Source organism: Dipodomys merriami, unplaced genomic scaffold (genome assembly GCF_024711535.1).
Source record: "Dipodomys merriami isolate MVZ:Mamm:240054 unplaced genomic scaffold, mDipMer1.0.p SCAF_15, whole genome shotgun sequence".
Classification (NCBI taxonomy): domain Eukaryota; kingdom Metazoa; phylum Chordata; class Mammalia; order Rodentia; family Heteromyidae; genus Dipodomys; species Dipodomys merriami.
Window position 1 is genome coordinate 19919321 of NW_027202826.1, and position 26808 is coordinate 19946128.

A 26808-nucleotide genomic window follows, 5' to 3' on the forward strand; every position below is an offset into this window, starting at 1 on the left:
ACTCTTATCTCCAAAAAGCCCAAAGTGGAGGTATGGCTCACGTAGTAAAGTCCTAGCTTTAAGCAAAAAAAAAAAAATCTCTGGGACAGTATCCAGGCCCTTATTTCAAGCCCCAGACTGAGCATCAAAAACTGAATAAATGAAAGACTATAATCCACATATACAACAAGGATCATTAAACTATCGTGTTTCTATATAATGATATAGTTTCTTAAATAAGACACACAATCTATATTTAAAAAGACAAAGATTATTTATTAAGATTGAATGTAAAAGATGAACAAAAAATAGATTTTATTCACAGAGATGAATAATAAATCTTTGTAGTAGTTATTTGCTAGATATCTTTGAAATAAACACATCAATTTCCTTTTCATCCAACACCCCCAAAACACCATAGAATCCACTTTTTTTAAAAAAGACATATGAAATGAATAATGAATGACACAAGACATGGTTTCAAAGGGGTTTACTATTGGTCAAGTGATAATTTCTTAAACTGTCAATCATAAAGTAACATATACATGAACATCTATGGAAAATGTTCATCAAACATGCAGAAAAATAGGATTCCTGAGATAACTGTTGGCTTTTGATGGTAATTTTCCTCATTGTCAAATCATCTTTCCTTAAGTTACTTGGGAGTGTGCCTTGAGGTTAGAATATTCCATTTTGAGCTAATTTTCTGAATGAACAGACTCTATCTTTTAGAAAGGGTAGAAATGTAGCCATGGTGTGATGATCTTTCCAAGATATGCTATATGGAAAAAAGAACACTGAACACAAAAGTCTTTCCTGAATGACTCTCAAGTAGCCATGAGGAATGTCTATTTTCTAGTTAAGCAGTCCTTCCTGGAGAGCAGGCCAGCTGTTGTTCAGTATTTATCGAAATAATCTCTGCTAAATAGTTATCTGCATCTTTAAAGGCAAATTGCTTAAAAATTATATTCAGTTTCTTTCACCCCCAACCAACATATTTCTTCACTGTTGCAAAACAAACACAGGGTATATTGAAACAGTTGACAATGGCTTCACAGGCTGTTCTGCCATTTAAGACCCCTAACCTAAGTCAAAATAAGAATTCTAGAGTTCATACTCAAAGATCAAGCTCTAACCCAAACTTCATAGGGTAAGCAAGGCTTTGATGATTTCCTAATTCACAGTAGTTTAATGTCATTTTCAAAACACTCCTACAACTTGCTAAAACCCAATAGGAGCAATCTTTCTTTCTGGGGTTCATTAAGACCTTGGAATCATTTGTCTCTGTGCTAAAAATGTTTTCATTCTCTTCCACATTTGGGCTGTACCTGCTCTTGGATGCATGAGAACAAACTGATGGCAAGAAAGCCATTCTGAAGTCATTGGAAACTTCCATCCTACTACGAAAGCCTTATGTGACCTATACATGACGCATCCTGTATTTTTCTCTGGGTCTGGGTGTTTACATGACTATGGAACACATGTGTCTTGCCTTATGATGATTTTAATGTATGCATAAAACACTGAAAAACATAGTTTTACAGAAGACCCATACACTGAGTATTGCAGATGGGAACCAAAAACCTTTTGAAACATTTTAAACAACAAATAATGGTCTGAAAGCAGTAATTCGATTATCTTGAAAACAAAATTATCTTTTAACTAAATAGGGTAAGCTTAAAAATCCCTTTGGAGATATTTCCTTTTAATTTCTGAAATGCCTTCATGAACAAGACCATCTTCGGTGTCCCATCACTCCAGGTCGATTTCTCCTGCGTACAAGGTAATGAGCAGAATGGCCGTGAAGCCAGTTAGCATTCCAGCATTCTGAATCATGAAGAAGGTGAAATCCTTTTTTCTTCCAGTTACCTTTTCTCTCAGCATATCATTCATCTCTGGAAACTAGAAGATAGATTGTTAGATAACTGTTGCCATCTTGTGGTCAAACATAAAATGGTCACACATAGATTTCTACCGGAGAGCTGAGCATTGACTGCCAATGTTTTGATGCTTTAATAGAACTTGTGTGGCTGGGGTAATTAATGCTTCCACCATCAATAGAGTAAAACAACTGAAATTGTGTTCTTCAACTGAGTCTGTTGGGATTTTTCTCATTTTGTTTCGATCACTCCTCTCGCTTCTCACTCTCTCTTCCTTCCACATCATTCTTTCAACACCCAAAATGCACAGTGCCTTTCTACACACTCTTCACGACTTTTTCCTGAACTCCATTCCTTCTAACTTTCCAATAGATGAAACTCCACAGGTTTTATCTTAAATCGCTTCCCATAAATTATCCTAGTTTATACTAAGTGACCCTATGGTCGCCACCACCTTCTATTTCACTGCATTTTGAAACTACTCATAGTTTTTTTAGTCATGTGCATGGCTTCTGTTTGGTTGGTTCCTGGTTTGCTTCATTCTAGATAGAAAATTTCGTGAATATAGGATCTGTGCCTATTTTTACTCTGCCTGGGGTCTAAGGGCCTGACTATTTTAGGCTTGGCACAGAGTATATACCAATATTAGCTTGTTGGACAGTTTTCAAAATGAGCCGTGTATTTATTTCCCCCTTTTTCTCAATTTGTTTCCTTTAGCTCATTCTACCCTCACAAAAATCCTTAAATAAATGATGCATTATTCTAGGGTTAAAGAAGATGAAGCCAGTACAATGAAAGTAATTAAAACCCCATGCTGTTTTACTTAAAATGTACCCTTTGTCAGCTGCATCTTATCTACCCTTCATCTTATCTACATGAAGAAGCTATGTCAGGATATAAGGAAATGCCAACTTTTCAAAACATCTTCTCTTATTACTCTCTGTAGATGCTCTGATGCATTTTCTCCATGTATAAAGTTCTCAGAATCTACAGTTAATGTGTGGACTTGGCTTAAGAAAATCCAGTCAGCTACAATGGATGAAAGCTGTGAGCCAGTACTTTAAAAAGTAAATCCATTGTATGGATATAGAACATAATTTATTAGTATCTCTTCTTCAAACTGAACATCTCTAATAGATTCTGTTCTTATATCAGAGAAAGGGCAAATGACCACCTACAATCAAGATAGTGTAAAGCATTAATTCTGTGGAGTGGTTTAAAGATAAAATCCTTGTTCTTGAAAGGGTGTGCAAAGAACAATGAACCCAGGTAGCTATAATTTGAGCTAAGAATTCATATGGAGATTAAGTTCTTAAATTATATATGTAATTCATATATGTTACATGAATTCATATATAAGTTATATGAATTACATATATAATCACACATATGGATTAATTTTTATAAGTGATATAAATTTAACTTCATGCAACATGAGTTATATAACTATAACTTATATGTAAATACAACATATATAATTCATATTAATTCATATATAATTCATATTATATGTGTAATTCAGTCCCATATATAATAAAAACTATTCCTTGATTTTTATGCACTAGATTTGTGTGTTCTAGAAGGTTATCCACAACTTCCATGGACACATCTATACTCGCACAGTTATGAATAAAGACAATGACATAAATATAGACCTACATATATATACTGACCCAAAGAAATATTGCCAATTTTAATTTTTCCCAATTTTTTGTGCTAGTTTTTAATTTGCCCCAAAAGTTTTCACTGCTCTGGCCTTTGAAGTAACCAAATGCTAGTTACTTTCCCAGCTTGTTCTTCTCCCAATTCTACATCCTCACAAACCAGGGGGAAAAGATTACACGGGGCAGAGAGCTTTGTGCACCACAAGAGCAAAAGAGACCGAAGTAAATATGCCAATTTCAGAAGGAAAAAAAACTCACTATCCTTAAGATCAGAGATAAAAGAATCAAGGAAACCCACTTCCAAGTGACCATTGGTGCAAGTGAACCCATTGAAATGGGAATGACTTTGTGCACTATGGAAAGCAGGCCACCCTTCTTCAATTTTCCTCTTAATTTAAAGCAAACAAAAGCATTCAATTTCTTACCATATCTGCCAGAGAAATGTAGAGAAACATGCCTCCAGCAAGTGCAAATATAATATTTGGAGCAAAATTGTTGCCCACCAAAATGCCGAATGCCAGCCCAACGTAGCAGGAGCAGGCAGACAGGAAGTTGAACAGCAGGGCTTGTCGGGTGCTCATCCCTGCATTGAGCAAGATCACAAAGTCCCCTAGAAAAAGAAAAAGGAAAAAACAAAGCAAATGAATCTCTCTCCTCTCTCCTCTCTCTCTCTCTCTCTCTCTCTCTCTCTCTCTCTCTCTCTCTCTCTCTCTCTCTCTCTCCTCTCTCTCCTCTCTCTCTCCTCCCTCCCTTCCTCCCTCCCTCTCTCTCTCTCTCTCTCTCCCTCCCTCTCTCTCTCTCTCTCCTCTCTCTCTCTCTCTCTCTCTCTCTCTCTCTCTCTCTCTCTCTCTCTCTCTCTCTCTCTCTCTCTCTCTCTCTCTCTCTCTCTCTCTCTCTCAGTTTCTGGACTGAGATCCAAGATAATCATCAACACGCACAATGGTTGCTTCAGCTTGGTGCATCGACAGTTCTTGCTAAAACCAAGATGAAGTCACCTTTGCCACAGGAGCAGTGTCTCTCACCTAGCTCATGCGGAAACTCCTCACACAGGATTGCAATGGAAGTGCTGAGTCCCTGGAGAAGAGATAACGTGCAGGAAGCTCCAATGGCCAGGCCGTCGATGAAGTTGTGAAGGGCATCACTGAGCGTTATCATCCAGGCAATTGTCCCGATTTCTGTCAACTTGGGCCCCTTCAAACACGTGCATGAACTTGACTCCTTTTTCCCATCCTGTAAAACAGCAGAAAAGAAAGCAACGGGATAAGCAACTTTGTTTTTTCTTTTGAAAGTCTAAGAGATACAGAGAAAGAAGTAGGCGGTGGGTTGTGTCTTCAGAGACAAATGACTCGACTTGGAAGTCTTTGGAGTGGATGGGAAGCTTTCACAGTATATAGGAGAGAAAAAGGAAACGTGTGTATGTGTGTGTTGGGGGGAGGGGGGTTGTAAAGTTTGAAGGTTGAAGGGATGACACAGATCAAGATGAACTGTGTACAGAAACAACTTTGGTTAAATGGCAAAAAGGAATTCAATACATATTCTAAAAAATTAAGAAAAGTAGGGAAGGGATGGGCTGGGAGGGATGGGGGAGAATTGGAAAGGGGTAACATTGATCAACATGCACTGTATTCATAAACTGCTCTGTTGAATGACAACTCCTTTGTACTACTACGTAAAGATAATTTTTAAAAATTACAAAAAATGAAACACGGTATGAGAAAGCAAATGTACCAATAGGTATACTTTGGAGAAGATTTTTACAGACATTTTTAGTTTCCCTTAAAATCAGTCCTTCAGACTAGTATGAACAAGCCTAAGAATTTGATTTGTATCCTTACTTTAAAATAAAGGTATGCAAAGACTAAATTTAAAGTCTTCTAGCAATTACAATTTAAATGTGAGATCCATAATTAAAGCATGGTGACACCAAGGGACATTTGGTTTCAGGACCTCCTATGTCACTGTGTGAATATGAGCAAATTATCTCAGCCAGTTTCTTCAACTGTGAAATGAAATGAACATATTATAGTATGCATTCTTTGGTCAACAACTTAATTAAGTCTCCACTTGGTTCCAGTAACTATGCTTGGTATTTAAACTCTAACAAGATGGCCCCTACCTACCCTAAATTTCAATTATTTGCAACAAATTCTATTAAGCTTGATTGAAGAAGGTTTGCCCTTATGCTAACACCTATTTCCATTTTGAAGCAATAATAAAAAGGAAATCCTATGACCATTGGAAGGAATTGCAAGTTCCATGAAATTGACATGTTATACAAAGTCAAATGATAAGTGCCGACTAGAGCAGTTTTCAGAAATTGTGAGTAAAGATGATACAATGCAAATTCATTTTTTAAGTAGGACAGCAGTTTTCAGTTGAAGAACTTCTCCCTCGCCTCCATCTAAGCACCTAATCAACATATTGGTTGAACAACTGCAATTTATAAAACTTTGTGTTGCCATAGCCAAATTGTGGAATCAGCCAAAGTGTTCAATAATGAATGGATAAAAAAATATGATGTACACAAACCATAGCATATTACTCAGCCATAAAGAAAATGGAACTATGTCATTTTGGGGAAATACATGGAGCAGGAATTCATGTTATTGAACAAGATAAGACAAGTAGTGGTTGGAAATGTGGATTAGTGGTACAGTGCTTACCTAGCATGCATGAAGCCCTGGGTTCAATTCCTCAGTACCACATAAACAAAAGATAATGATAATATACATAAAGATAAGCCATATATCACATTCCTGCTCATTTCATCACCATCATCATCATCATTACAGGATATAGATTTGAAAGAGGGGCTTTCTGAAGGAGGAATCAATGGCAGAAAAGAGAGAAAGAAAAGGATGGTGGAGTATGAAAAGAATCAAAACACAATACATATATGTGTGTACATACGTATCACCACAATCAAGTCCATCAAACATGGTTTAAGAGCAAGGGAGAAAAGACAGAATGGAACTATATAAATGAGGAGGTAAAATTTTTCAAAATACACCGTACTCATGCATGGAGTTATCACAATGAAAACCATCATATTATTAGTCGATAGTGAAAGCAGAAAGCATGACAATATTTACCAACATTTAAAAAATGAAATAAACACTCTGTGCTGAATGCTATGAGGAAGACACCAAAATGCCAACAGCTTCTATCTTCAAGAACCAGTGAAGAACCATCGCCACCATTATCCAGTGGAGGACTTCTCTTGAAACCATTATCTAAGAGGTTTGGCATTACTCACATCCCGTTTCATTTCTCAAAACTTTTGGGGGATTGACTGTCAGAACTAACAATAGATCCTGCAATCATTTTTTCTCACCGCTCCATTAGTGGAAAATCTATATCTTTTGTGAGGCTTTTTTGGTTGCTTATAGAAAGCTGAATGTCATTTGGTGCAAATGAGCTCTTAGACTACTATGGAAGGGTCAGGCACACTAGCAGCCACATTTGTTGCAATTGTCATGGAGTTGTCACAATCACTACAACAAAGGCATCCAGAATTTATTATACTCTACACACTGACTTAAAAGCCCTTCCGATGTTTTCTTCCAACTGTTCAATACTTTAGTACCACTGTTATTATCATTTTACAATCAAGGAAGTTAAAACAACAAAAGGTGACTGAACTTACCCAGTGCCACAAAAGGAAAGGTAGAAGTTTTTTGGTACTGCTGCTACAAATTAACGGGAGATTCTTGTGCGAAATAAAGTGAGAGCAATACATAGATAGAACTCCTGTTGCTCTCAACAGAATCTTTTCAGGAATAGAAGCAATGTTGGAATAAGTCTCTAATCTCCTTTACTTTATAAAGCAAATCTCATCTGCATAAAAAGAATTCAACCCTGTCTTTAATATTACAGCTATATCTTAAATGCACAACATAGTAAAGAATTACCATCCAACAATACATGTCCAGACGTGTATTAGACACATGTATTGGACACAAAGTGCCTTGGATCAGGGAGCTGGCAGGGAAAAGAAAAGTCATAAAGTTCTATTTAGAAGCTTACCACCCAGATATAGCTAATAATAGTGTTTTGAACTAAAACTATCATTTTCATTTTCTCACTTGGTTTACCTAATCACATTCATATAATCTATTTCCTTACTTGTGATAGTAGGCAAATGACTAAGTCTTAACTACCTAATATCACAGAATCTGCATACAAACACCATTAAAAAGGAAAGTAGATTAATATGGCACACATAGTTCTATTACCTCTAAGCATACGCTGCATTGCATTTATTTGTTTTGCTTTACATCAGCTCTATGAGCTTAGGTCTCAAATACTGTATAAGACAAAAAACTTATACTTTCTTTGTGCTGGTCCTGGGGCTTGAACTCAGGACCTGAATGTTGCCCAAGAGCTGTTTTGCAAGGTTAGTGATCTACCACTTGAGCCACAGCTCTACTTCTGGTTTTTGGTGGTTAACTGGAGATTTGGGGTGGTTAATTGGGAGACTTTTGGTGGTTAACAGGAGTCTCATGGACTTTGCTGCCTGGGCTGGCTTCAAACTACAATGCTCAGATCTCAGTGTTCTGTGTAGCTTGGATTACGGGATTACTGACCTGAAACTACGTCACTTAGCAGAGAGAACGCAAAACCTCCTTTAGTTATGTTGTCCCACATTTTATATAATAATTATGTTTTATATAATAATTATGCTTTAATTATTTTTAAAGTAATGGTACAAAGGGGTGTCTGCTTTAAATGCCAATGTATGAATACAAGACGTTTTGATCAGTCACTTCCTCTATCACTTTGCCACCTCGTATTGTCTGCTGTTACTGTTGTAGTTGTATGCTTCATCATTTGTTTGCTTTTACACTCTGAGGCTATTTCTTTGCTCCGTCCAGCAAAAAGATGGAGTCTGAAATAGAGTCATCCTAAACCTCACTTCCCCTTGCGACCTTCAGCGAAGTTCCTAGCACTGTCACTTCCGTTATGAAGAGAAGGAACGTCACAACGAAGAATAGAGTAGTCAGAAGAGGTGGAGGGTAAATATTATATGCAAAGTCCTAAAAGTGGATGAGAGACAAAGAGGAAAAGAAAAATGTCTGAAGAAATTAAAGGATGGAGACAGCAAGTGGTCTCACTATAGAACAACTTAAGCAAGAAGTTGGACGGGAAGGATGAGGCCTGAAGGAAGAGGATCAGGAAAGGGAGGAGTCACAGGCAGTAGGTATGGAAAGTTTGGTTAGCAGCTCCAGGAAGTATCCTGGGCTCAATCACCCCTCATTCCACCCCGAAGTGGGGGGAGGAGATGCGAAATAAGGCAGGATTCATAAGCACATTGTAAGTTAGTGTCTCTGTGAAAAAAAAACCAAACAACTATTTCAGGGAAATATTCAATTCCTAATTCTGCATCCCATACTGAAATAATTTTATATCAGAAGATTTCTGGTGAAGAAGGAGGAAGAGTAGAAGGAAGAGGAGGAGGAGGTAGCAGCCCATCAAATAATGATAAAATGAGGTACAGTATTTGTAAACAAACATCAAATCTATGATCAGTAAAGAGGAATTGTAACACGTAAGAATGATAAAATGTATGTGTAAAAGGCATCTGGCCAAGCCAGGCTCTGATGGCTCATGCCTGTAATCCTAGCTACTCAGGAGGATGAGATCTGAGGATCGCAGTTCAAAGCCAGCCCAGGCAGGAAAGTTCATGAGACTCTTATCTCCAATTAACCACCAGAAAACCAGAAATGGAACTGTGGCTCAAGTGGTAGAGCACTAGCCTTGAGCTGAAGAGCTCAGGGAGAGTGCTCAGGCCCAGAGTTCAAGCCCCATGATCACAACAACAACAAAAAATATCAGGTCAGAGGCTCATGCCTATAATCCTACTACTCTGGAGGTTGAGATCTGAGAATTATCATTTCAAACCAGCCCAGAGGGAAAAAAAAAGTCTGTGAAACTCGTGAACCAAAAGCAGAGCTGTGGCTCAAGAAGTAGAGTGTCAGCTTTGAGGGACAGCACCCAGGTCCTAAGTTTAACTCCCAGTACCAGTATCCAAAAAAAAAAAAAAAGATTTCAGAGGGTACAAAAGCTGCAGCGTCATGCAAGTGAGTTTGCCAGTCAGTGGACAGGAGTCTGGTCTGATTTCAAGTCTGAGCTCAGCCCTTGGGGAAGTGCATTTCATCTCTTAGCTTCATCAGATTCTTTGCCTGTAGAATGAAGAAAATCATACTGAAGTCTTCATAGAATGGTAACTGTGTTCATGGAGATACTATTTATAAATTAGTCAGTGGTCTACAAGGAGTTGTTTCCTATACCACTCCAAGTGTAGGTAAACCTAACATTATGACAAGAGAGAGAGAGGAAAACTGCTTACTCATATGCAAGACAAAGGATGCATTTTTTATTATGTATGGTCCTTGAACATATTCAGCACCTACTGGCCAAACGTGTCAAAGAAACATAAATTAGACCTGCAAAGAGAGAGCTTTTGAGATGTGTATGGGTACAGAGAGTTGTTAAACAGAAAAGAAGGAAGTTGTAATAAGACTGCGTGAACTTGGGCACAGTATGCTCAAGCTCCGGATGTATGAAGGTATCAGGAGATTAATTAGCTAGAAAGTAAAACTCACTGTGTAAAGCATAAAATCTGAGTTTAAAAGTTCACACAATTCAGAGATTTGATGGTGTGAGGAAAAGGAATCTGAGTCGTGGGAAGTAATCCTGCCATTCGCACTAACAGCTCTTCACAGTTTACAAAGCACTTCCAATCATTAGCTTCCTCATCTTTCCTTGATCCTTCCAACATCCTCAAGAGTAAAGAAGCACATACACCAGTACCTTCATTTTATTTTTTTTATTTATTTATTTTGTCGGTTGTGGAGCTTGAACTCTAGGCCTGGGCACTGTCCTTGAGCTCTTCAGCTCAAGGCTAGCACTCTACCACTTGAGCCACAGTCCCACTTCTGGCCTTTTCTGTTTATGTGGTGCTGAGGAATCGAAACCAGGGCCTCATGCATGCGAGGCAAGCACTCTACCACTGTGCCACCTTCCCAGCCCCAGTATCTTAATTTTAAATATACAGAATTTTAAAGAAAATGGTGCTGAGGAGATGGGAGGGAAGGAATGGTAGGGGAAAAACAAAGGAGGAGGCAACAATACTGGATAAGAAATGTGCTCATTACCTTGCTCATGTAACTGTAACCCCTCTGTACAGTATTCTCACAATAAAAAACTTAATTTAAAAAAAGAAATGGGCTTTTTACCAACTTATATAATTGTAACCCCTCTGTACATCAACTTTACAATAACAAAGAGAGAAAGAACAAAAGAAAGAGAGAAACAAAGAAAGAAAGAAAGACAGAAAGAAAGAAAGAGAGAAGGAAAGAAAGGAAGGAAGGAAGGAAGAAGGAAAGAAAGGAAGGAAGGAAGAAAGAAAGAAGGAAAGAAAGGAAGGAAGGAAGAAAGAAAGAAGGAAAGAAAGAAAGAAAGAAAGAAAGAAAGAAAGAAAGAAAGAAAGAAAGAAAGAAAGAAAGAAAGAAAGAAAGAAAGAAAGAAAGGTAGGCAGGCAGGCAGGCAGGCAGGAAGGAAGGAAGGAAGGAAGGAAGAGAAGAGAAGAGAAGAGAAGAGAAGAGAAGAGAAGAGAAGAGAAGAGAAAAGAAGAGAAAAGAATACCCTTGCTACTTCAGCCTGTGATAAAAGTTCCTCTTTCCCCTCTCCACTCTTCGTTTCTCTCTGTACTCTGTCCTGTGACTCCCCAAATTTTCTGGCCTCCATTGGAGATTGGCCACTGGGGACACTTGGAAGAGTTTGAAAGCTCAGTGGATTTATTCCTCAGTGCTCCTTTGGGGGTTCACCTCAGCCTCTCTATGACTTTGAAGTGAAGGTCACAGCTCCTCTCAAGAAAATTCTATACAGGCTCTTCTAACTGCTTCCTCCCCTCCATCTTTCTATTTTGCCACTACTAGCCTCTGATTCATTAGCTAGCCCTATAGTTCTCTTACACCCGTTTACACCCCATAAGTAAGCCTTCCTCAAATTACACTAACTTAAATGTGTCAAATGTTTCCTTTTGACACTCTTAACTGTTGTAATTGTGGATGTTACAAGTAGCCATAGGAAACAGAGCCTCAAAATGGCCTTGTTTGTGATCATTTGGGTAAATGCTCTAGAAGTGGGATTGTTGGGTCATAGGGGAACTCTATATGTAGTGTTATTCATCATAGCTAAGATATGGAACCAATGCCCAAACCCAAAGAAATATAGATCCCATGGTTTCTCTTAATTAGTATATGTCCAGGATAATCTTATCAGATGAGCAGAAAATCTCAAAATCTATGTACATATGACCATATAAGATGATGCTAAGCAAAATGAACCCCAAGAGAGGGACACAAGAAGTCTTTCTTGTTCTTGTTTTTAATGTACTATGTGATTTTTTGTGTTTCTTTTGTATGTTTTTCCCCCTGTACTTGTCACTGTACTTGGTTTTGGTACCCTGTATCTTGTACATACATTTATCTGGGAAGGGGAAGGGGAATAACAAATGCTGAAACAAGGATACAGGGTGGCCCATTGCCACAATGATATCCGTAAGACAGTTGGAAATGAACTTTACAACTTGGGGGTGGGGGGTGAGGGAGATGGAGGATGGAAGGGACAATGGGAAAACAACAAAGGAAGGGGGTAACAATGCTTGACAAGAAACGCACTCATTACCTTACTCATGTAACTATAACCTCTCCGTCCATCATCATTATAATAAAATAATTTTAATGGGATATATGCATTGGGTCTTCATAAATTCAAAGTATAGAGGAAATGAAACATGAGATACACACTGAATGGGCTGCATTTTTGATAATATTATGAAATAGTATTTTAATCGAAAATAATACATTAGCATTTCTGAATAATATTAGTATTTTTATTTCTATTATATCTAAGGAAATGGAAGATCTGGGAAAAAAATACCTTATTTTCCTAATTCTAGAGGTCCAAGACCCAAGTGGTGTTCTAGATAGTGTAATTAAAATTAAGAAAAATCATCATTTTGGCACGGACGTTATGAAAGGTCATTAGTATTTACACCACTTTAAATCCCAAACTGAAATGCTGAAAGGGGTGCCATTGATCAAGATACATTGTATTTATAAACTGCTCTGTTAAATGTCAACTCCTTTGTACATGTGCATCAAGATAATCATAAAAATAAATAAATCTTTTTAATCTCAATTAAAGGTCAAACTTTAAGAAAAACATTCTTTCTATCATGCAAGTCTGCAGTAGGAAGAGAACATGATGCAAGTCTGAAGTAGGAAGAGAACATGATGCAAGTCTGCAGCAGGAGAGAATATGCTGATCATATAATGACGTCAGGTCTCCTGGACCTTTGGAAACATTTTCTGTATAGTACAAAATTGACAATTAGGTTTTAATGTTCCATTTTGTGTCTGTTCTTGTGAGATTATAGGAATCCATCAGATGAATGAAAAGAGGAAGGGTGGGAGAATATTCCATGTGTGTGTATGAAAATAGAACTAGAGAAATTGAGAAGCTGGGTGGGGTTTGGCAAAGATGAGGGAGAAGGATGAAAGGTGAGACATTCATCAAGATGCATTGCCCTTGTAAACTGACATCGACTTAAACATAAGAAAGAAAATTAAGGGGCTGGGAAGGTGGCTCAGTGGTAGAGCACTTGCCTTACATGCAGGAGACCCTGGGTTCGATTCCTCAGCACCACATAAGCAAAAAGAAAAAAGCCAGAAGTGGTGCTGTGGCTCAAGTGGTAGAGCGCTAGCCTTGAGCTGAAGAGCTGAGGGACAGCGCCCAGGCCCGGACACAAATAATAAATAAATAAATAAAAATAATTAACAAAAACAAAAAGAATAAAAATCCTGTTGAGTTTGTTTTTATGACTGGATTTCCCAATGATTTCAATGTTTGTGTTTTGAGAGAGCTAGGGGCTCCTTGACCCTTCCTTTAGCTTTGAGGTCACACTCAGCTCACTAGAACCAAAATGAAACTTCATATTTAAAAAAAGAGAAATTATCTTTATCTTTAATGCATAGGACCAAGTATAATTGCAGCATATTAAATCTCCAGTCATTTAGTTTCAGGAAACATCTCCTGTTTCCAAAAGTCTCTCTTGTTAATGAAAATAATTATTAAGAAGAAAATCATAATTTCCAGAAATCTTTACCATTATTTCCTTTCTCTCTCAGCCTTCTGTGACATGTGAGTAAAGTTGCTTTGGTATTTAGGTGTTGAAATAATTGTCTTTTGTTTTCAATTGAGGACTATAGCATTTTACTGACTTGAAAAATATAATAATAATAATTTAGGAGAACCCTGGGGAACCTTCGAGAAATCTGCTACTATTTTGTCAATGGAACTGAAAGTACATACTAATTAAATATTTACAGTTCTCCTAATGGACTATTTACTCCACTCTAGAAGGTTGCCTGCCTACTGCTTTTACAAATAAGAATGGCATCGATGTTCTGGTAAATTCGGGAAATGTTTGTCTTATAAAAAGACTGAGTACCCAAAGAAACATAGGTCCCATGGTTTTCCTTATTTTCAATAACTAGTATATGTCTGGGACAAGTAGAAAAGGTCAAAAGCTATATACATATGACCAGATAAGATGAAGTTAAGCGGAAAAACCCTAAGATAGGAACACAAGTGTTTTTTTTCTTTCTTGCTATTTTTCTAATGTATTTATAAGGTACCATGTGATTTTTTTTGTTGCTTTGTATGTTCCTCCCCCATGGAATAACCCCTGTTTTCACTGTATTTGATGTCAGTATAATTTGGGGAGGGGAAGAAAAAAAACAAATTGTTTAAATAGGGATACATCTCATTGTAATAATGAGATGTACAAGACACTAAGTTGAACAATGAAGTTTACAATTTAGGCCGGGGAGGGAGTGGTGGGAACAGGCGGTGGGGGTGGAATTGTGTAGTTGAGGAGATGGGAGGGAAAGGATGGGAGGGGAAAAACAAAGGAGGAGGCCACAATGCTTGATAAGAAATGTACTCATTACCTTGGTCATGTAACTGTAACCCCTCTGTACAGTATTTTCACAATAAAAAAGAAAGAAAAAAACAGCCTGAGTAATATACTCCCCAGCCCAACTGTCACTAAGAAGTCTTAAAGACTTTCAGAATTTAGGAAACAGATTATGGTTTCGTGTAAGCTGGAGAAATCACTTGCTAAGATCCTGAGAAGGAGTATTTCCACAATGCAGAAACACTTCCATTGCTCATGATCACAGCTTCTAAAAAAATTCAGATGAGGAAACAGGAGCAGTAAAAGATGTCATGATGGACCCCACCCTGTGACCCAGCTGTCTTTTGTGCACTTAACATTGACGTGAATTATCCCAGGAACTGTAATATACCTTACCCAGTGCAACACAAAGGATTGATTGTCTGGCCCTACCAAAAGACAGGGGGAACCAGGGATACCAAGGAGATTAGAAACACAAGTCACTGAAGGCAAGAAGCTTGGAGAAAGTGATAAGAGGCAGAGAATGGTAGATGAGGATAAGGATGTGAGCCAGTGGTAACTACAGCCACTGTGACAGAACAAGCAATTAGCCATCTTGGGGTGTCAGGAAGCAGACAAGCAGCCAGCAGAGAAGAAGTATCAACAAAAAGCTGGAAATCAGAAATGGATTTCTGTGAAGGGTGAGCAACGTTTGGCTTACAGTTCAGGATTCAGCAAAACAGAAGCTATGTCTACTGAGGATGGAGAGAATGAGGGGTATGGGAGCCACACCAGGTACTAGTACCTTACTCCTAAAGATGTCCCGAAGGCCACCCTAAAGATTTGCTGACCAGCTGAAGAAAAGGTATAGGGGAGGGGTAAGGAATTACACATGAAAGACAGAGAACAGAATAGTGGATCAAATGACAGTATTGTATGAGGAAACTTTCAAGCTGGATGCTTAGGCCTCCCACAGGTGACTTTGCATCTGTGCTCTTTGATCTGAGTTGTTCCTTATTGCATTCACTTTACAATCACCTTGGGCTCCAGGAAGAAGGAAGTTTACTATAAAGCATCTTGGGATTATTCCTCCATAGAAGGTTATTTTCCCCAAAATTCATTTTCTAAACCTTTGCAGGATAAACCAGAAACCTTCAAAGATAATCTTATTGGTGCTTTCTCCACTATTAAATACTTCAAACTTTATCAATTTGCTGTAAACTTCACTGATTTGCTGTAAAGGTTTGATAAAGTCTTGTCCTTTAAGCTCTTTTTCTTATTTAGTGGGAGGTTCAACCTAATAAATTCTAGGGGAGGTTACTTTTAATCTTTCAATACCTGCTAACAAAAATACCAAGCAATAATTTCCAAACCACTTCAAAGAGAATTGGGATAACACATTGTTCTCTCCTTTCTCCTGATTAGGATTCAAAACAGAATAGTTCTGGATAAATTGGGCTACCCATAAGTACATTGAGCAAAGTTAAAGGCCAGAGAAAATCACCACTTAGTTGAAATAAATGAGGAGCCATTACCATAATTGGATTGAGAGATTCAGAAAGGACATAAATTCCTTATCTTAAAAAGCAGACAGAATAAAATCAAATTTTACCACCCAATCAATAATCTGACACTACCTGAAGGTACATGTATTAAGAGACAACATTTAAATTGGCCTTCAAACATCAATTCTTTGTCTTTATTCATTAAGATATTAATGAATTGTTACTAAATGAAAGTAAAATTTGTGCTTTAGACAATAGTCTCAGTTATAAAGTGAATAAATGTGATTATAAAGACAGATTGGTGAGTGGGTATATGTAGGAGGTTTGGGAGGGAAGGTATAATCTGCTAAGACTCTAGAGCATAGCAACATTAGACCCTAAAGCATTTCAACAAGACTACCCTTTGCAGGATGCTATAATTTTGTAATATTTTTAGTTTAGAATCTTTATTTTTAATATGTAGGGGTGAATGTAACATAGAATAATAGAATGCAGATTAAATTGTGCCTTTCTAAGAACAGATAGATATAAATTTCATTCATTACAAGATCTTTAGCAAAAATCCAGCATGCAACCCATTGAGGAAAACTTACCAGGTGTTGCTTCAGTATTTCCAAACTGCAAATGTAGCATGTAAAGAATACAGCACAATATGAGATACTTGTATATTAAAAGCACAAATTGAAGAAGTCTAGGACAAGATGGGGGGACTACTTCAGCAAGCCCAAAAATTAGGAGGTAGAAATCCTTTAAAATGCTATCTTTAAAAAAAAAACTGCTTGATGATGCTAATCTTATAAACCCCTCATTAAAAGAAAATGTATCTAACTACTGTGTTGTTCATGATAGTTTGCACAGCAGAATTAAATAATTCTTTGTCTGATATCCAGAATAACTTACTTAAGCCTTTATATTTTTGCCTTGTTTTTCGAAGGAAAATACGTTGGCATTGATTCTCTATTTTTTATCTCCCAGCATGCATGACAGAGTAACATACAATTTTTCATTATGCTAATGAGAGGAAAATTAACTCAACATCAAGCCTAATTGAGTAAAACCTCACTAATTCTTCTAAATAGGGATAAGTCTTGCTTGATTGGCAAAAGTAATTTAGTATGGAACATGTTTAGATAAATGCATTTTCATTGCTTTCCAGAATTTACACAAACAGCTTGGGTTCTGGCACTAAGTGCAGGTGTGCTGAGACCCTTAAGAAAATCTGCCAAGATTTATGGATAAGATTAATGCAGCATATCAATTCTGAAATAATGACTTGGTATTTCTTTAGTCCATTTAATAACTTTAGAAATAATCATGCCAAAAATATTTTTCAAAAGTAATTTTTGAAATAAGTGGCAGTGGCCCACACCTGTAATTCATGCATTCTTTACCAAAAGCTCCTTTTCTTTCAAGTATCAGGGAAGAAGTTATTCTTCATCCACAATGCGAGCGCACATCTGTGTGTTTGCTTGCACATGCACAAACACACACACACAAATATACATATGGTAACACTATCTGAATATCCTTCCAGGTTCTCACTAGCTCACAGTTTAAACTTTTCATGATGGATCCAATCTCCAATTTCTTGAAAGTTCTTGCAAAAATTGTCTTCCTCACTCCAACCCACTTCACTCTTTTCAGTAAATTCATCGTTTTGGAAGTTGATTCATTGTTCTGTCATTAGTCTGGGTCAAGACAGTGGAGAGATCTTTCCAAGTGTATTTCTCTGATATACACTGTCACACAGATAGTTCTACAAACACCACCTCACACTACCTGCTATGGTTTGACTATGAAATGCCTGCCCCCCACCCCACCCCAAATTTCCTCTCCAATTGGTGGGGCTATTTTAGCAGTTTTAGAAACTTTAAGAGGTGGGACTTACTGGAGGAGGTAGGTCACTGGATTAGACCCGCCAGGTATGTTGTCCCTGGCCCTGGCTTGTCTCTATTTCCTGTCCACCATGTGGTAAAAACTTCCTCTTCTGCCACATGTTCCCATCACCATGATGCTCTGCCCAAGCACATTAGGAGAAGCAAGGATAAACTAAAATCATTGAAACCAGGAGCCAAAACAAATCCTTCCTCTCCTTTAAGTTGTTTATACTAAGTATCTGGTCATAACAAAAGGAAAAACCCCATCCTCTGACCACCATTTCCTTTATTCTTTCTTATGACTCTGAAAACAGCACTGCTTAATACATGGAAATTTGTGCTTCCTATCTTGATATGCACCTGAGCCGTGGTCCACCTACTCATAGGCATGGCTCTGGAATTACTGATGCACACCACTGTGTTCAGGCTACCTCTGTGAAGATGAAGTCTCTCAGACTTTTCTGCCCAGGTTGTTCTGTTACCCTGATCTTCCCAATCTCAGTCTTCCACAGAGCTTGGGATGAAAGGTATGCACCATTACTACCCCCAGCTATGATTTGAAAAGGAGGTGTTACTAAACATCTTCTTCCCTAAGATGGCCTCAAACCAAGATCCTCCTGTTCTCAGCCTATGTAACTAGGAGTACAGGTGCGAAACACTGGTACTTGGCTCAACATCTCTTCTAATGAACCTGATACTGGGAAATTTGTTCTGAAGGGAAAGTTAATCTACATCATAATTCATCAACAAATATACAGATACCAAAAAAACTTTAAAATGAAGGAAATTCTTTCACTTGCAAGACAACATTAATAACGAAGGATATTAAACGAGGTTCTTAAGGACAAATACTTCATGATCTAACTTATATGCAGAATCAAAAAGTCAGTCTTACAGGAACAGAGTAGAATGGTGGTTACCAGAGACTGGAGGTAAGAAGAGTTTGGGAAAATGGGAGATGTGAATCAAAAGTTATTATAATTTAGAAACAACAGCATTTTATGAGGGAAATGTACTCTTTTCTTCCCTTAGTTTTCATCCTGCTTTAAGGCTAACTCTGGAAGTAGGGAAAATAATTAAGGCTTGCCATACTTGATTACAGTATAGAAAACCTGCAAGAACAATCCAACATATTCAGAAACATTCAGAAAAACCCGATATGAGGGAACTTCCTTAGCCTAATTGAGGTGCTTCTTTAAAAAAGGAAACTAAAGAAATCTACATGCTGGACTTAAAACCATGTTCAAATGTCAGGAACAAGACAAAATAAGAGTTTATCGTTAATTCTCTGAATCTTTGCCAATATAAGGAGACAAGAAAAAGAAGAGTCCTTCACATAGGCCAAATAGCAGAGACATTCAAATCTTTGGAAGTACTTTCATAGACATGGTCTTATTTACTCATCCTGGTCAGCCTGAGAATGGTAAAGTCACTTTAAGCTTCTCATGTAGTTATGTTACTAAGCTGATCTCCCGTCTGAGGAGAAGAACTGGCATTTCCTGGCTAACCAAATAGTCAGCTGATGCAAGAAGTCACCACAGATGGCCCTGACCTCTACCTCATGCTCAGAATCCAAATGTTTTTGCTAAATTTATATATCCAATACTTGGTTTTGTCTGACAAAGTAAAAGTAATTCTTAACTTGAGCTCAGTTAATCTGACATCTCTCATTGCTGCTCTATCTAATCTTTAAAATGACTCGTTACATCTTGCACCACTAAATGTTTCATCTTAACACTTAACCTGTTATAACCCATAGTGAAAAATTAACAGCACTAACTGTAACCTCTAATTTGATTTTTTTAAAGAGATGTGATGGGCTCTAACATTTCAATAATGAAACAATTGCATGTCCTTCCTACATAATCAAGGCATACGCATATTTGTGTTCGTTCAAATAAACTGAGTGTGTCAGATTGTGACAGATACAACTGGACTTATTGGGTGCAGAGCTAGACAACTCCATCGGAGAATCTGGTGCAGCGCCTGCTACTCTCATCATTCAAGTGGCAAATTAAATTAGATTTAAAAATTCTGTTCCATTAAGTGAGAGTGCATGTTCCAAATTCTCTTAATCTATCTGACAGATCAATGGCAGGCTGGCAGGCATTTAGTTCAGAAAGATGTCTCTATTACTAAATGAACTACAAGTTTTAAGACTAAACTTTACTTTCTAGGAAAATTACATGAAACAGTAAACAATAATGATGAGAAAGCAGGGAATTCTTTAACTTCTCATTGTAGTCTTTGAGGGAAAATACACAAGTTGATTCTAGCACCTAGATGGTTCAGTAGAAGAAGCTCTGTTGTTGTTGTTGTTGTTGTTGTTGTTGTTTTTGCCAGTCCTGGGGCTTAAACTCTGGGCCTGAGCACTATCCCTACACTTCTTTTTGCTCAAGGCTGGCACTCTACCACTTGAGCCACAGTGCCACTTCCAGCTTTTTCTGAGCAGTTTATTGGACTTTCCTGCCCAGGTTGACATCAAACTGCGATCCTCAAATCTCAGCCTCTTGAGTAGCTAGGATTACAGGAGTGAGCCACCAGTGCCCGACTGAAGCTTTCCTTTAAATAGCGATCTGTACATAACTAAGCATAAAAAGTTTGAGATTGCTTCCTGAGAAGTGACTATATAACTGTAATTAAAAATAAAAACCAAGCAAAGAAAATTGGTCAATGGAAGAAGGAGGAAAGTGTAAATTTATCAGATGTGTTCATTGTATCCACACAATGTCACCTAGTTGGTTCAGAATAAACTAATTTTTGAGACAGTCATACTGTGTTGCCCAGAATGGTTTCAAACTCCTGGACTCATAGCATCTTCCTTCTAAGTTAATGCTGCAAGACAGTCATCAAAAATAAGATACACCCTCTGGGGGATGTTGAACCAGAGACCTTCATGTAAGGACAAAGCAAATGGAAGTCTGGAGTGAAGTTTAGTGCTGAAGATGGATATTTAATATTTTTTTACTGTGTTTGTCACTTGACATATGAAGAATTACTCATCAGCATTTAAGTTAGCAACACAACTAACATACTGCTTGACTCACCATCAGAGTTTAACACGATGCCACTATGACAAAGTATTGACCAAAACTTTCCTAAGGCAACTAGAATTTAGACTTATAGTATAAGGAAGAGTTCTGTCATTCTCTAGGTTCTCCCTGTACTGAACTGTATCCTCAAAGACAAGTAATGTGACTGGGCCCAATTATCTTGTCCCTGACAAAAATAAATATTGACGAAGTGAAGAGTTAACATGGTCTTGTAGTAAAGCAACACAATATAGTGAACGAAGGGTATGGAGGCTTTAGGATCATACATCCTTCACATTCACGTAAGCTGTGCTATTTAGAAGCTGAGTGCCTTTGGTTTGTTTGTTGAACTTCTCTGAGCCATAGTCTCCTAATTATAATAGTGCTTATCCCCTAGGCTCTGAGGCTCACAAAAGGTAATTCATCTAATGTTCTACACATAGAGGTTAGCATTAATAATACTGAAAATATCTACTGAACATTCCCAGACACTTCATAAAATCTGAGCCAAAGGCATCATTCATTATATTACATAAAATAATTCCCTGCTACCTTCATGCTAATACAAATTTCTTCTTCAAACACACTTGAGACTTTTCCTTCAGCAGGTGGAGGAAAGTACATGATGGATCATATTTTCTTTTCAGAAGGAAACACAGGTCATTTGTCATAATAACCTCTTCCAGATAGCTCTTGCTTGCTTTGTTTCTTTAGTTGGCCTTCTTATTTATTGTAATTGTTTGCTTTTATATTGCATTTAACTTTGTAGCTGTGTCTCTGCCATCTACTACCTGAGTAATACAGGAAACGTTATTTAACATCTAAAGATCAAATTTCTTCCTGTCCAATGAGAATTATGATGCACACCACTGACACTATCATACAAGTATTCCTTTATAATAACTTCTCTTCCATTGAGACTTCCCCTATGGGGCCAGACAAGAGGTCCAATCATCTAAACACTTAGATTAGCCCAGATGCAATCATCTAATTTAAGTGTACCTCAGAAATATACTTACAGGAACTCTGAATGTAGGGATGAGAAAAGTCAATTTCCTTCTAACAACTGGCTTTATAAAACATAAATCTTGGGAGCGGTCAGTACTAACATGTCCCACTTGGTAGAAGACGGTCAAGTGAAAGAAAGGAATGAATTTAATATGTCCCAGGAAAGGAGGGATCCTGAAGTTGTAATAGTTCCTGGGTTTTTACTCATTAAGAATGAGTAGTCTGCATTTCCCATTACATATCCCAGTCTCTTTCCAGTAATCTTTTTATTTACAAACAATTTGAGTTTGGTTTCCATAGCTCAAAACCAAAATAGTTATAGTACCTAGAGAGAAAAACATCCTACCTTGAAGTGTTGTTATCAAAAGTAAAGGAGAGGAAATCATTAATTACTAAGCATATTACCTAGCAGATAATACTTGCTCAAGCAATAGTTCCCATTAATATTGTCAGAAGTCACAAACACAAACTCTAAGTTAATGAACACAAGCTTAATAGCTTTGTAATCTTTCTTCTTATAATTTTAGAATCACTCAATTGCAATAACAGAATCCAATAACAGAAATGTTCTGATGTTTGCTACATGTATTCTATAAATCTGCTTGACAGACTCTCATATAATTAGTAATCTTGGAGCACTGGAGCCCTAGTTCCAGTCATTCACAATCTCTTCATTAACTCGTTTAGAGTAAACCTACAGGGTAAGGGAGAAAGAAGAACGGAGACTTACAATGAACTTACTGACATGTACAGAAGTTAAGTCTGTCACAAGTAAAGGTATAAAATACCAACCTGGCTGCATTCACAGTATTCCATAGATAATGAAAAGCATGCAGTATTATATACCTGGAGAGACACGACACTGACGCTATCAAAATGGATGTGTCCATTAGGCTCTGTGACAGCAGGGTTGGCATAGCACGTCACACCATTGACTGCAGGCAAGGCTTTAGGTTGATGCGCTTTTTCTTGAGGACCAAAGTCACCATTTCCAAAATGAGTATGATCATTCTGTATGGGAAATCAAAGGAACAAAGGATGAAGAGGTTATAAGAAGAAAATCTGATAGCTCAAAATGGTGTAATGCTTTTGTTTGTAAAAAGGGGTTCTCACTGATTCTATATGCATAGATATAGAATATCTATGCATATGTTTACATACACATAGATATAGATATATCATGATGAAGTTCAAATGTAATCTCATATATTGGATTCCATTCCTCTCCTCTGATGCATGCCCTTTCCTTCTGAATGAATATGAATGGAATCCAATTTACACACATTTGCTTTTGACATTAAATTATTTATACCTGAGCCAGACATCAATGGCTTATGCCTGTAATGCTGGCTACTCAGAAAGTTGAGATGAGAGAATAAATTTTGAAAGTTAGCCCAGAAAGACAAATCCACAAGACTCTGATGTCTAATTAAACACCAAAAAGCTGAAAATGGAGATATAGTCTGAGTGATAGAGCACCAACCTTGAGCAAAAAAAGCTAAGGAAGAGTGAGAGTCCCTGTGTTCAAACCCCAATTATAGCACAAAAAACAACACATGATATTTTTATGCCTGTTCCTTGATTCTGCGATGGAAATCAAGTGTTTTTCATATACTTATCACTATACTGACATTTTCTTTTCATAACTTCACTGTTGAAATAATTCTAAGGGTAAATCTTCCTGACTATATTCAGGAGGTACCAAAGGTAGGATGCATCAAATGCTGGCAGTCAAGCCTTCTTACCTGACCATATGTCTTCAGTAACATCTTCAGTGTTCTTTCAAAAAAGAAAAGTAGGTAAAACCCACCAAAGATAGCAACCGCCTTCTCAACATAGTTGTCACTTTGGGGATTAAATCCAAAGGCCTGGGAAAGGAAAAGAGGCAATATAGGTAAAAGCAAGTCATTTAACTTGATCTCTAGAAAAATACTAATACCAGAATTTCCCAGTATACAATTTTTACCAGCGTTGTTCGGTCCAGCCTCACCTCCAGTCACACTGGGAAATTACCTTCCAAACCACAAATACTGTGAAATATAAACAACCACAAAGCAGGGATAGCATAGAAATCTTGTCACCAGAAGGCTCACAATATAAAGCCAGCAGAGGATCTAACAGTGTTCTTTCTGCACCATCTACAGTAATATTTGCTTTGTAACAGCAGCTCTCATAGTACAGAACCTGCATTGATTCCCATCTTTAGAGATTGTATTAGACCTAGGTAATGAAGGTAAAGGACATGTTTATTACCCATCATCTCCAAAAGTAATATATTTGCCAGCCATATCCAGACAAAAAGTTTTAAAGCAAATACAGCAGGCAAATACAGAGGGAAGGTTTTCTCTAGAGAGCCTTAAAAAATCAAGGACTAAGAACAATAACTAAGCAAGATGTAAGACTGCTACTACAGTCTTACATGGAATTTTACTCATCTATTAGAAAAATAAGATTATGGCATTTGCAGGGAAATAGATGGACCTAGAACAAATTTTGCTAAGTGAGGTGATCCAAGCTCAAAAACACAAATGGTGCAGATTTTCTCTCATATGTGAAAGGCAACTCGAAAATATAACTGGACATAATAACCTATATAGGACTCTAGGCCTTTACACACAGTCAAACTCAAAGAGGACACCCAGGGAGGAACCCAAAGGTATAACTTTTATGAACATTTAAAATACTATTTATCTAAAGGAATTCTAAGAAATGGAAACATGGGATTTTTTGTTGTTGTTGAAGATGATGATGACGATGATAGTGGTGGTGGTGTTGGCGGTTTTTCTGATTTCTTAGAGGAGCAAAAAAAGGGCACAAAAACGGAGGGAGGGAGGGTGAACAAATGCAGTCATGCTATTCAGCATATACTCTGTGGAAAATGGACTATGTAATTGGTAGACAGAGATGGGAAGGGGAAACTAAGGGAAAGCAAAGGAAGAACTGACAATGTCCCCCCCAAAAAAATGTAGTCATTACCTGCCTAATGAAATGGTAACTCCTTCTTTACAACATTCTTAATCATAACAATGAATTTACATTTTCTAATAAAAGATTGCTACCATGCACACACATAGACAGACAGACAGACAGACAGACACACACACACACACACACACACACACACACACACACACACACACACGAGACCGACAAAAGCACAAGTGTTAAGACTTTGAGGTTTGAGAGTCAAGGTGTCCTTAATACACCATAAAGATCAAATAAAGGAAATAGGAAGATACGCTCCATGCCTGGCCCCTGTGCTCAGCCTGCACGAAGATGGCCTACAAAATACTTCCTTCATACAACTAACACAGAGGTTATAAAGATAGAAAGGAATAGACAAAAAAGGGTTGCAAAAACATAAGGAATTCTGTGCTAATTTGAGATATGGCTACATTTTCAATAAATAGAACACTTTACATTGTACATGGAGAATCTGAAGCCCACATACAATATTCATGCTTGTTTATTTGTTTTTGTTGCTGAAACTTGAACTTAAGGCCTGGTGCACACAAAGAGACACTACAGCTCTGACATACATTTCCAGCCCAGTCTATGTGACTTGGTTTGTCTCATTATGCAAGCAAAATAACCCATACATTCATAGAGTTTTACTCATATTAAATATATAAATCAAAATGTACTCTTACTGAGAAAATGTGTATTGTCACACTAGCTGGGTTATAACCAATTATCTGGCTAAATTCAAGTCATTTAATTTTCTATTCTTTACAATTGAGGATTTACAATAAATGTTCTTTCTTGGTTCTAGATCAAATAATAATGACAATAATAATATTTATGAGCTTAAGAAGTAATATTCTCTGCCAGACACCAGTGGTTGTAATCCTCACTACTTGGGAGGCTGAGATTGTCAGGATCATGGTTCCAAGCTAGCCCGGGCAGAAAAGTCTGTGAGATTTCATTTCAATGAGAAAAAAAAAACTGGTCATAGTGGTTCTTACCTGACACCCCAACTATGTTACCAATATCTATTCTGTCAGGGACATTTTGGGCTTGATCTGGCAAGGTGAGTGGAGGTGTGTGGCTGTCCACACAGTATAGGAGCATAAAATAGGAGATTTCAAGTCCAAGATCCTGCCTACGGAGAAAGCAAGATCCTATCTCAAAAAAAAAAAAAATGAGCTGGAGGCCTAAGAAGCATAAGATTCTAAGTTCAAAGCCCAATACCACCAAAAAAAAAGAAAAAATAGGTTAATGCCTCTTTATTTTTTCTTTGCCAGTTTGGACTTCAAGGCCAGGCACTTGCCTTCTTGCTTGGGTGATGCTCTACCACTTGAACCATGCCTCTAGCCCAGAGTTTTGCTTCAGCTCTGTTCTTTTGGGATGGAGACTCATAGTCTTTTCTGCCAAGGCTAGCCTCTAACTCTGATCCCTCAAATCTCAGCTTCCTGAGTAGTTAGGGTTGCAGGTGGGAGTTATTGGCACCCACCTTATACCCTTACTTTTATACAGAGATTGGAACATGAAGGCAACTTTACTTATTGTCTAAATGTGTTGGGAGACCAGTCCCTCCTTACACAGATTTTTCCAGTGCTCCCTGTGGCTCACTCCTGGTAATGTCTTTCTCTTCTCTCCTTTCAACATTCCATCTCTTTTCTTCTCACTCACTTTCCTTCTTCTATTTCTCTTTTCTCTAATGTGCCCACAATATAGATCCGAAATAAAACCTACCCAGTATTTGTTGATTGAACGACTGGTGTAGTGTAATCAATGACAGACCAATAGCACATTTTTATCAGAAGGAAAAGATAAGTTGCTCTTTATTTATTGGCACTTGATTGATTTTTGTTTTCCTCAGGTGAAAAGAAGAAACAAGTTGTCAATCACACTCACACATATTCTCTGGTCTTCTAGCACTGTCGTGAATACATGA

The 26808-nt window shown here is 37.6% G+C and overlaps 1 protein-coding gene across 4 annotated transcripts in view; it reads right to left on the reverse strand.

Moving 5' to 3' along the window:
• Positions 1–232: 232 nt before the first annotated feature.
• Slc39a8 (solute carrier family 39 member 8) overlaps positions 233–26808 on the reverse strand; it is an 81411-nt gene continuing 54835 nt past the window's right edge. For all 4 annotated transcript variants that reach the window (XM_070022353.1, XM_070022352.1, XM_070022350.1 and 1 more), the window contains 5 exons: positions 23657–23779; positions 22758–22922; positions 4546–4753; positions 3949–4133; positions 233–1881 (listed from right to left, as the gene is read on the reverse strand). In XM_070022353.1, coding sequence (XP_069878454.1) covers positions 1732–1881; positions 3949–4133; positions 4546–4753; positions 22758–22922; positions 23657–23779 — 831 coding nt within the window. In that variant the 3' untranslated portion in view covers positions 233–1731. The remainder of the gene's footprint in view (positions 1882–3948; positions 4134–4545; positions 4754–22757; positions 22923–23656; positions 23780–26808) is intronic.